This window comes from Vipera berus (assembly GCF_964194415.1).
Source record: "Vipera berus genome assembly, chromosome: 4".
NCBI classification, from domain to species: Eukaryota; Metazoa; Chordata; class Lepidosauria; order Squamata; family Viperidae; genus Vipera; species Vipera berus.
This window is the reverse complement of record NC_138206.1, coordinates 35,237,844-35,249,848: the sequence shown is the minus strand read 5'-3', so window position 1 is coordinate 35,249,848 and position 12,005 is coordinate 35,237,844. Positions and strand designations below refer to the sequence as shown.

At 33.3% G+C, this 12,005-nt stretch overlaps 1 protein-coding gene across 2 annotated transcripts in view; it reads left to right on the top strand.

Annotated features, from left to right (window-relative positions):
• Positions 1-10,356, top strand: part of CBLB (Cbl proto-oncogene B) — a 70,188-nt gene extending 59,832 nt beyond the window's left edge. The window contains exons 15-20 of one of the 2 annotated variants that reach the window (XR_014026272.1): positions 101-189; positions 279-407; positions 2,088-2,231; positions 2,963-3,082; positions 3,806-3,934; positions 7,941-8,175. Coding sequence is in view for 1 of the 2 variants with exons in the window: in XM_081326575.1 (XP_081182701.1) it covers positions 101-189; positions 279-407; positions 2,088-2,231; positions 2,963-3,082; positions 7,941-8,197 (739 nt within the window). In the remaining variant the exon portion in view is untranslated. Of the gene's footprint in view, positions 1-100; positions 190-278; positions 408-2,087; positions 2,232-2,962; positions 3,083-3,805; positions 3,935-7,940 lie in introns of both variants that reach the window. The other variant, XM_081326575.1, reaches the window with a different exon arrangement.
• The last annotated feature ends 1,649 nt before the right edge of the window (positions 10,357-12,005 follow it).

Here is a 12,005-nt window from a genome sequence, read left to right as displayed (position 1 = left end):
CTTATACTAGTTTAAGTATCTTCATTTTGCATTTTATTTTTGCATCTAATTCCATGTAACTTCTATGTGATTAAAACTCCAGGTTTTATTTTGCTTTCAGTGTATTTGAGAATGGTCAGTGCTCTGGAATAAGTAATGAAATGCACAATACTTCATCTGAGATGAAAAAATTGAAACAACCTGATATAGGTATGAATAGTGCATATTTAGAGGGGAAAAATTAACATGCTGTTTTTGAAAGTTTAAAAATTAAGGTATCTTAAATGTTTGGTATTTAGGAGAAGCCTTTGAGTCTACTATCCCAATACCTTTGCCACCTGTGCGACCTCCATTGAGGGAAAATTTGAAGCATGCATCTCTACTCAATAGAACGTCCTCTGATTATGACTTGCTTGTTCATCCACCAGGTTATTCTCTTTTTCTTTTTCTTTTTCTTTCCAATACAGCAAGCTCCTTATAATAAATCTTTCAAAGAAAGCTATACATACTGTAGACTAAATCTAAGATGCTGTACTAAGTATTGAGTAGATTAAGCCTCATTGATTTTTATGAGTGTATATATAGTCCTCAACTTACAATAGTTCATTTAGTGACTGTTCAAAGTTACAATGGCACTGAAAAAGTGACTGATGACCAGTTTTCACACTTATGATTGTAGCAGTAGTAGTAACATGTATGGTCATGTTATCAAAATTAAGACACTTGGCAATTCACTCATATTTATGATGGTTGTGGTGTCCCAGTATCACGTGATCCCCTTTTGTGATTTTCTGACAAGCAAAGTCAATTGGGAAGTCAGATTCACTTAACAACGGTTTGACTAATTTAACAACTAAAGTGATTCACTTAACAACTGTGGCAAGAAAGAAAGGGCTCAATTGTGTCATAATGCGAGGACTATTTGTATTCTGTAGTCAGTTCAAAATAATAATACATTTTTCTACAAATAATATATTTGATGCATTATATTTAGTAATATTAGATTAAGATTTGTCCAGTTTTATGTATTTGTCTTCCACATGTAAATTTAGCTAGATGTGGACATTTTATTCAAAATCAAAATTAATTCCATCTCAAATGATCATAACTATATCAGCATAATTTATAATAATATAGAAAAATACTGTGTTCTGTTTTGATTTATATTCCTGAATTGGGAGAGGGGAACATTTAACTGTTCCAGAAAAACTAGATTACCAGTTTCATAAGACATGTTTTCTCAAATTATCTGAATTTGCCTAGCTGTTATTCGTCAAGCAGGTCACAAATTCTTTTTAATTTTAGTGTTTTCATTTTGGAGAAAAAGACTAGAATATTATGTAATATGTTTCAGTGATTTATTTGTAGCAACCTAAAATGGGTGAGCAACTTCTCTAGCAGAAATTTCATTTTTAGTTTGTGTAATGGCTTCAAAGACCTATACTAATGTTGGGATGTCACCAGAATGTAGGCTATATCTTGGGTCAGTTATGGAAGAGCCTGAATAGCTTTATAATCCTGACTCAAGGAAAACAAGCATTAATGTAGTATTGACTGAAGGTCCCCACGGTGATGTATTGATTGATTTGGACCAAGGAAATGAAGAAATATGGCTTTCTATTAGCAGAAATGTTGAGTCTGGACAGAGATTCAAAGGATCCACTTATCATAGGAGTTACATTTCATAAGGAATATTCTGAGCTAAAAGTATTTGAAAATTCCCCCTCCCTCCCCTCTTTATTCTGACTTTTTAGCTAAAGATATTTTACTTCTACAGTGTTAATCAGAATAGCCTTGGAGTTTAACTGAAGATTGATTCAATAGAAATTGGTTTTCTCCAAATTCGTTTAACTACTAACCAAGTCTAGACTGGAATCCTGAAGTGTTGGTCTCAAATATCTGAACTGAGGTAGCATTGATTAGCTTTCTTCCAAAAAAAATATATATTGTTGTGTTGACCCATGTAACAACCACAGCTTACAATCAAAATTCCAGACTCAATTGTAATATTAAGTCAAGAATGATCTGCATTAAAGTCACTTTACTGCTAGATAAACTTTTGGAAAATTATCTGATAAGGGATTTATATAATTTCTTTGTCAATACAGGTGAAAATTTGTCTGACAATCCACCACCTTCCCTTCCTCCACCTCCACCACCTCCTGCACGCCATAGCTTCATTGAGCAAACAAGACCACTTGTTGCAGGAAATAGACCCCTGTCTGGACATGAACTGTACCACCCATCCGCTGGTAAGAGATGGTGATGGTGATAGTTATTTTATTTTACTGTAGAGATTTAATTATAAAAATGTTCTCAATTATTTAACTACTTGTCAGCATAGATCTAACCATGGATTTGGAGGTGTATACTATAAAATTGAAGTTATGAAGTTATGTAGAAAAACAAGTTAATTTCCTACATTTCCAATATATGTACTATTAATGGTATAGTGATATGCAAATTAAGTACTAGTTTTTGTTTGGAGTTTTGACATCTGGGAAGAAATGGCAGATTAAAGACAACTCTGAAAAAAACAGAGCTGACATCCACAGAGGAATGAAGTGCTGGCCAGACAAGGAGAAGAATTGAGATCACCCACAAGTGCTCCAAACAGCTCCTTGTGAGGAGACCGCAAGACAACTGTCTCCAGTGGGTTTAGCAGTCTGGGTTCTGCCGTGCCCTGACAGCCCTGCATAAAGAATTCTGTAAATTCTTTATGGCATATCTCAATAGTTGATTAAAATTAACCATAATTTCTCAGATTAGCAAAGTAAACTATTAAAAAGAAGGTGAAGTCCACATTAGAAAGGAATCCTTTGCATGAAGGGGACCTTGCAACTCAACTCAATTAAATTAAAATTTAGCATATTACATCATTCGTGTCTTGTGTATTTTTTAACTTTTTAATTACTTTTTTATCAATTTATGTCCTATGAACAGAAATACACAAAATGATCTTTTTTTTCCTTTCACTTCACAGATCTTTTTTTTGATCCTACAAATGGCTCAGTTCCTTTACCACCTGTTAGAAGATTAGCTGGTGAAAATATAAAAGCCCACAGAACATCCCAGGATTATGACCAACTGCCATCTTCTTCAGGTAATTAAAACCCAGTATACAGGAATAAAATTACAGAACTGTTTATATTTTCCATAATTTCTCAAAAGATTTGTCACTTTAATCTTTCAGATTAAATTTCAGAAAGTATATTAAAATTGAAAATGGAGAAATGGAGAAAATATGATTTAGGATATCAACCTCTCCCCACCCCCCTTTCTAGAGCTTTATTTTGTATTAACATTTTAATTTGTTTTCAAAGCAGTGAAACTAGAGCTTTTCCATATCATTTCCAAAGAGCTTTACTATTGTTCCTGGGTTTGGGCATCAGGGTTACTTGCTGTTGTTTTCATTCCTAGCTTTTATTCTGTGTTTCTCTTTCTGTGTTGTAAACTGCTGGGAGTCACTCTTGGTTCCAATAGCTATAATAAACAAAAGTGCTATGTTGTATTAGTATCGATATGTTCACTACTATCATAAAAAGAGAGGAAAACATCACAGTCACTACCAGAAAAAATCCATAATTACATCTGTTGAAATATTATGCAAACTCAAGATGCATTGTTAATGTTTCTATAGTGCTTCTCTTACAGTTAGATACTGGACATTTACAATCAAAAGGATTAAATAATAATACAACAATACAGTAATAAAAACAAAGTAAAGTATTAAGCAAAAGCAAAACTATCCATCAAACATTGATAGAAGGAAATCCTAGCACAAGGTACCTAAAAGATGTAACAGTAGGTACCTCATGAATTTCAGGTGGCCGAACATTCCATGGTACAGGCATCATTACAGAAAAGGCTTGTCTGCGAGTAACCGCAAGATGACAATCAGTCAGTCTCGGCACACGCAGCAGAACCTCCTCTGATGATCTTATCAATCAATCAGGTCTGTAACAGCATAATTGATCTATTAGGTATCCTAGTGCCACATTATTTAGGACCTTATATGTAAAAAGCAGAATCTTCAACCTGGCATAATACTGAATTAGAAATGAGCAATTACTTCAGCAGAAGCATAACATGTGCATGATCATAAGCCACACTTAGCAACCTGCTATGCCACATTTTGTGTGCATTTCTCTCTAGATCAAGCACAAGGCTACCCTTGTTGCCTATTATACAGTAATCTAAATATGACATTTCCTTTTCCTGAACAAATACAACTAAACTGTTCCCACCCATGTAAAGATATAATTAGTACATTTACCAAAACTAGAAACGTGTCAGTTAGGTTCCAATGGTAATAATGTCTTTAGGAGCAACATTTTTAGAGCAAGCAGATTTCTGAAATTCTCATGTGGAAACCACCCATTCTGTATTATTCTATGTGTCATTCTATGATACAGGCTCTATTTACTGGCTTTTATCTACTCCATGTCCTGGCTTGGAATATGCCTCTCCTAATTCAGTGGTTACAAAAAAATTTGTCGTCAACATTCTGGTCATTATTAACCCTCAAACGCCAGATAATCTCTGAGCATTTTTTTTATGGATATTGGGTATCACTGAGGGGAAAAAATGTCCTGAGGTACACCACAGTATTGTTGCCAGGGTGGAGAGATAGTCACTCAACTCTGTGCAAAAAGGAGTGGATTCACTGTAATACAGCATCTTCAACTTACAGAGACAAGCCACAGAAATACTGTGGTTGACGGTATTAAACTACGTGGACATCAAACATCAGTAGAATTACATTGTATTTATCTCCTACAGAAAAATATCTGATATTCTCATTTGCAAACCCAGGCAAGAGTTAAAATCATGTCATTTGAAAATATCTGCATCTAGCCAATTGCTACATTATTAAGCATGTTGCCCACAGAAAGGCTGGACAATATATTTTTATTGGATGTTTTAAATTGTATTCTTGATGACTTGATAGTTGGACTTGATGACTTAAGATACACCTTACAACTTTGATTTGGTGATCTATGTTTCTAGTAACAAAGAGTTACTTGTAATTGGGTTGTAGTGGGTTTAACTTTAGGGGTCCAGGGTGAGCTTTTCAGTAATAGGTTACTATCTCCTTTAAGATTTATTGTGGAAAGGTACAGTTATTATTGGCTTGCAGTCCTCAAGTATAAGGCTATGTAAGTGAAGTGTCTTGTCTGCCATTTGAGCATTCCTGTATATTTAAGCCATTAGACTGGACACTTGAGAAAAGTATGTCAAAAGCAGCATTCCAGCAATTTTATTATTGAAATAATCTGCAAATTATTACAGTGGTCTTTGAGATTCCAGTATACTTTTCTGGGGGAGGTGATAATAAAGTTTGACCATTCTAAACTCTGCTGATAAGCTGCTTCAAAATACAGAATTGAGTGAATTAGGGAATATCCAATAAGTCCCACATCATATCTTAATGCTCAGATATCCTGACCTATCTCATTGCCCAGAGTTCCCTAAGCAATGAAATACTGAAAAAAGGAGGAAAGCTAAACAAAGCTGAATTTATGCTGCTAAAGTTTAGATTTCTAAAAATTCCAGGAAAATATATGAACAGAGATATTCTGTACATGAATGTCTGTTGAACCAATCTCAAGTTCAGAAGACACAATCTTAATTTAGCTTTTCTGCTCCAGCTGGAGTCCATTACAGGCATTACTTGGACCAAGTCATATCCTGACACTATTAGATAGCTGAAGGCAGAAAGTCTAAGCTGTGGTAACAGTTTTTTAAAAACAGCAGGTAATCCCCTGCACTTTGGTTGGAACAGTAGAAACTTCTTATGTACCTATACTTACTAAGTGTATGAATTTAAATTTAACCTAAGCAAGTCCTGCCTCAGGGGGTTGAGGTTCTAATTTAATAGTACGGGTGAAAAAAATATTTTCAAACTCTTATTATAATATATTGCTTTGGTGTGCATAGTAATGCAATTAATAGTAATACAGATCTTTTCCAAAATTCAATTTCATCAATTTTATGTAATATGTTCTCATATGCATTTTGTGCAAGTTAAATCATCCAGGTAGCTTTTTAATGTAGATGTTGGTATGCTTGGTATATGCTGTAATAGCTATGCATACGTTACATGTATTATTTATTCCAATAGAAGACAAGATATGTAGCTCAGGGTTGAACTGTGTAGAGTCTTTGGCAAATAACTAAGCTCAGGAAGCATCAAGGGCTCCTCATTGTTTACTAATTCTACCCATAATTTGGCATGCATTATATAAAATTCCTATCTATTAATTGTGGGACTTTGGATAGTAACAAGTGTATTAATGTTGCTACTGGAAGATTCTCACTGCTGACAATTTAAAATAGATTTAAAAAAATATTCAAATATTAAGATATCTATTTGAAATAGATGTTTCTAAATATTCATCTTCTTAGTCACATAGCAAGTAATATCATAATGCAGAAATGTTTGTATCAGTAATTTACATTGAAACCAAATTGTAGAAATTTGTGTACTAGCTGAAAATATTTTTTAAATACTGTATATTTAGATTCTGTAGATTATGTTCATGGAGAATTGATTCATGTTTTTTTCACCCAAATCAAATAAAATATTGTGAACAATACTTATATTCTTGAATAAAAATAAAGCATGTATTATATTTATTTCAGCCCATTTTATGATCAGAACTGGTATAACCATTTATGGAATAGTTTTTTTTAAAATCAATTTCATAGGAATTATTATTACTGCGAGCACAGCTGAAAATAACTAAATAATACAGCTCTTATGTATGGTTAAGATACCATGTAAAAGCATAAATACTAACACTAATTGTATGATGAAGATTGTATAGCGCACAGAACCCCAGAGCTGAGAGTGTGACATTAGCATTTAAAAAAAATACTCTTGGAAGGAGGAAGAAAGCTGATAAAAATCCTTACTGTCTTTCATTGTAATTAATATATGGGAATGCCTAAGAATGGAAGATCATTTGGTATGTAATTACAGGTAGTCCTCGATTTACAATAGTTCATTTAGTGACCATGCAACAGGACTGAAAAAAGTGACTTATGACTGTTTTTCACACTTACATTGTAGCATCACCATGATCACTTGATCAAAATTCAAACACTTGGCAACTGATTGATATTTATGATAGTGTTTGCAGTGTCCTGGGGTCATGTGTTCAGCTTTTGCAACCTTTTACGAGCAAAATCAATGGGGAAGCCAGATTCACTTAACAAGTGTGTAACTAAAGATATGCAGTGATTCACTTAACAAATATGGCAAGAAAGGTCATGAATGGGGCAAAACTCACTTAACAAATGTCTCACTTAGCAATAGAAGCTTTGGGCTCAATTGTGGTCATAAATTGAGAACTACCTCTATTTTTGAGATAATTTATTTGCATTTGTATTTATTAAACTATGCTTTAAAATGCTATCCCTGATTTCCATAAATTCCAATAATACTTTATAATAATATTTGCAATTGCACACCATAGAGGTAAACATTGCTATAACAGAGGAATCATAAATGTGAACAAAAAGGCATATTTTCATAGAAAATATTGAAGGAAATCAGTTAAAGTTAAGATGAAGTAGTTTTAATTATACCTCTCCTGTATGGTTTGGTAACATCTAGTAGCAATAGCAAGAGCACATAGACTTAAATACCACTTCACAGTGTTTTACAGCCCTCTCTAATCGGTTTACTGAATCAGCATATTGCCCCCAACAATCTGGGTCCTCGAAAGGATTGAAGGCTGAGTCAACAAGTAGAGCTTGTTCTTGAACCAAACAAAACAAATAATAATTCTTTTGCTCCTATCTGTGCAAAGGTTAAATATGTATAAATCCACAGTCCATTTCAAATTCGGAAATTACCTTTTATAGTAAGAGTTGATTAGAATCAATGACTTTGAATTAGCCAGCAATATTTTTTCCATAAAAAAATGACCATTCCTTTTTTTCTTTTTGTGTAGATTGTTCGCAAGCACCAGCCAGGCCTCCAAAACCACTTCCTCGTAGGACTGCTCCAGAAATACACCATAGGAAGGCACATAATACACCTATAGAAAATGTTGATGCAAAGATTGCAAAACTTATGGGAGAAGGTTATTCTTTTGAAGAAGTGAAGAGGGCCCTTGAAATAGCCCAGAATAATCTTGATGTAGCACGGAGCATTCTAAGAGAATTTGCTTGCTTTCCTCCATCAGTTTCCCCACGACTCAATCTATAGTATGGAAAATCTTGCAGCAAGCCTAATTCTCCATGTGTGTGTGTGTGTGTGTGTAAACACGAGAAATATTGTACAATTGTGAGATGGGATTCAAGAGCGATTTTTTTTCCTGGATGTATCTTCAAAGAATGAGTTGGAACAATTTTTCAGAATAAGATCAACTGCTCACTTCAAGATATAAGTGAATTAAATCTGTATTTTTGCTAGCCATATTTTTGAATCAGGGTTGAACTGACAAATAATTTAAAGAAGTTTACTTCCCATGAACTTTTAATCTGTGAAATGCATTTTTCCATGTTTACAAGATGGTAAATGACAATTTTAAAGCTGATCTCCTGTGTTCTTGTTCATATTTTCTACTGTGAGGCATTTCCAGCTGTCTTTATACTGATTTGACCCATTTACTTACTTTTTATACATATATAAGTGCACTCTCCATTTTTATTTTTCAAGGAGCTTTAAAAGCTTTTTGCATTTCGGCTCAAATAAAATGCAAGAAAAGTGAGGCCTTCATTACTGATTTTATTTTTCTGGTAGACCATTGCTATTTAAACAAAGCAAAAAATATATATGAATGTGTAGTATGTTACTTTGTTACTGGTCTATTTTAAAAGGGATTTGGACCAACAACACTGGGTAGCTTTTCTTTGACATGTGGTTGTTAAGCTTCAAGATCAGTATGGTTAACTTACAAGATTAAAATATACAGAATTGCATGATAATGACCTGGAAATGTAAATCTTTTTTGATAGAGTTATTCAAAATCCAAAAGGTATGGGATTGAAATTAGACTTTTGTTTCTTGACAACCTTAATGAAAGGCTGTGTGTGCCTTAATATTGGCAGATATATATGAAATCCATCAAAGTGAATTTTATTATCAGTGGCCAGGTGAATTATTATTTTTGTCTTATGGGAAGAAGTGTTTGGTTAATTTCCTGTGTAGATAATTATTTCATTACAGCTTTGCAGGAACAGAATCATTTTAAGAACACTTTAAATTTTCTATACTGTGGCTGAATTCTATTACTTCTATATCAACCAATTTTGCAAGGATTTTAATTAATTTACATTTTATCTTAAATGTTTATTCAGTCCCCAGATCAACTTATTATGTTGTGTCTGTATTCTTGAACTTAATTTTCCTGCCTTGAGTTGGTAGTAATTTTTTGAAGCACAAGCCAAATCAAGTTTTTCAGTGAATTGAATTCAGTGAATTAAACCTAGAATAATCACAAAACTGATTTCATTTTCCCCTAGATCAGTGTTTCTCCACCTTAGCAAATTTAAGATGTGTGGACTTCAGCATGTTAGGTGGAGATTTCTAGGAGTTGAAGTCCACACATCTGAAAAGTTAGATTTTCCAATTTCTATTTTTAAAAACGTAACAGAAATTGTTGATTTGAAATAGGGTAAACTGAATACAAACTTAATCTTGAAATGGCTATTTTCTCTATCTTCTCTTAAATCTATGAAATACGTTCTTGCTGGAGGACATTGGCATTTATATTACATTTTGGGCATGGTTCACCATCACTGACCTGTTCAAGTTAATATGTTACATAGTATAAAATTTAGAGACATACAAATGTGTAGGTTGACCCTCCGGTCTTCTCTGGTCCCTTATAATTGAGGGAGAAAGGTACAACATCTAGAATATGGTATGGTTTGGTAGTATTTCAGCATTTGATGAAGCCTTTGACAGGTCAAAGCGGTAGTAAACATTCCACAAAGATTGGACTTGGTTTAGTGAAATTTGCAAGTAATATAAGAAGCCAGGTATGCTGTATTCTGTAATGCCAGTGTTACATCTTTTATCCTTGGTCATTTGGAAAATTATACATGTGTAATAGCAAATGATCTTTACAAGATTTCTGTATACAAACATATTTAAGCAGTCATATTGTGCTATATGACCAGTTCCTAAATGAATCAGTTTTGGAGTCTATCCATAAGCTACTTGCTAGGTTGGAAGTATGACTATATTTCTACAATGGAGAGTCATTCAAAAACATAAATAATTTTATCATACTTTAACTTTTATTTTACATTCTTTAGCTGGATTCGAAGTGTTGATCAAGTCGAGGTGATCAGGCTGCTGGCTTTGAGTTTCTGTACAAGATCTAAATTGATTTAAATAAAATGATTACTTGCCACATATTTAATATTTTTTTCTGATTTATTTTTAAAAATTACAATTAGACGGTAGTTTAGGAATGGCTTTGGGCTCACATATGCTTGAGGGACAGGTAGCACAGTTTATGCCTCCCTTGCCTTACAGCTAGACAATTCTAAGTAGTTTAAACAGATAGTGATGCTTACCAGTAGTGCTGATGATTTCCCACATTTTAGAGCACAAATACACACTCAGCATCTCTCAATAGCAAGCCTCTGTTTTAACATTATCTAATGCAAGTTTCTTTCTATCCCGAGCACATACCTAACGACTTTTTTATAATGTGAATTTATTTTGGACCAGAAACATTGTTCTGTTTCTCCTGTTTCCAGCTTGAAGCTTTACTTTGCACTGACCTGGTAAATGTTTTTAATTTGTGTCTTAAAGCTTGATACATTTGGAAGCAGACAAGCAAGTTCTAAATCAGGCACAGCCTCTTGACCTGGAACGTAATGCTTCTCAGACTGACATTGAAAGGACTTCCATAGTTTTTATTTTGAAGATTTTTCTTCTAAATAACTATTTTATCTGAAAGAAAAATACTTTTTATAAACTTGTTTAATGTGGTAAAAATAGTGATGTGATCAATTTATATTTTGTTCAGCTTTTTTTCCCCAATTCTGAATATTATGTAAACTGAAGTTACTATATTGTTCTTGTAAGGTATTTTATAAAAATTAATGTTAACAAAATGACTTCTCTTTGTTTTCTATCATGCAACACCCAAGTTTTGCTATACTGGAAGACATCATTCCCACACATGTTTATGCAAGCATCAGAATGAATAGATGTGTCTTTGCAAAATAGTTTTTATAGGTTTTAGCTACTATCCTAAATAGCAGTTGAATCGTTTATCCTTTGTTGAAATGTAAAGAAATATTTGAGTTCGCTCAAGACTTGTCTATGCAAAATTTGTCTCCTCATAAACAATAGACCTCAAGAATATGTTTAGTAACTATTAGTTTTACAGGGATGCCCACAATGAAGGCTTGGCATCAATAATAATAGCATGTTGTCTTATAGGACTAGTTTGTGTGATGCACAAAGCATTACCAAGCATTAACAGCTGAGATCAGTGGCATCCCACTACTATACCTGATCAGTTATCTTTAATTTACTTTGACTTTAAAAAGAAGCTTATTCAATTCACTTTTCCCAAAGCTATAAACCTACACATCTATTTACCATTAAGTAGAATTCAGCAGTGAGGTTTATAACACAAAGATAATCATAATTGGACAAAATCTCGTTGGTCATATAAAAATGCATTCAGCCCCCTAAAATAATTTTAAAAAGCATTTTACAAAAACAACAAAAATTGTGTCATTTTGAAGATTTTTATCCTATTTAGAATTCATGAAAATAGGCTTGAATGAATATGTAATAAGGGGAAAGAATTTTGGGTAACATAAAAATTGGCTGATTTCTTTATCTGTAGGCATAATTACTGTAGTTATTTATATCTGTGCTTCTAATCAGAAGTTTTGCTCAATGATCCATTTGTTTTTTGGGCTGTCCAGAGTCTTCAGGAGTCTTCAACCACAACATTCAAAAGCGTCAATAATTTTCTATTGTTTTTTTTTTAAGTCCAGTTTTCACTTCCACAGAATGTCACATGGAATACTATTATTTG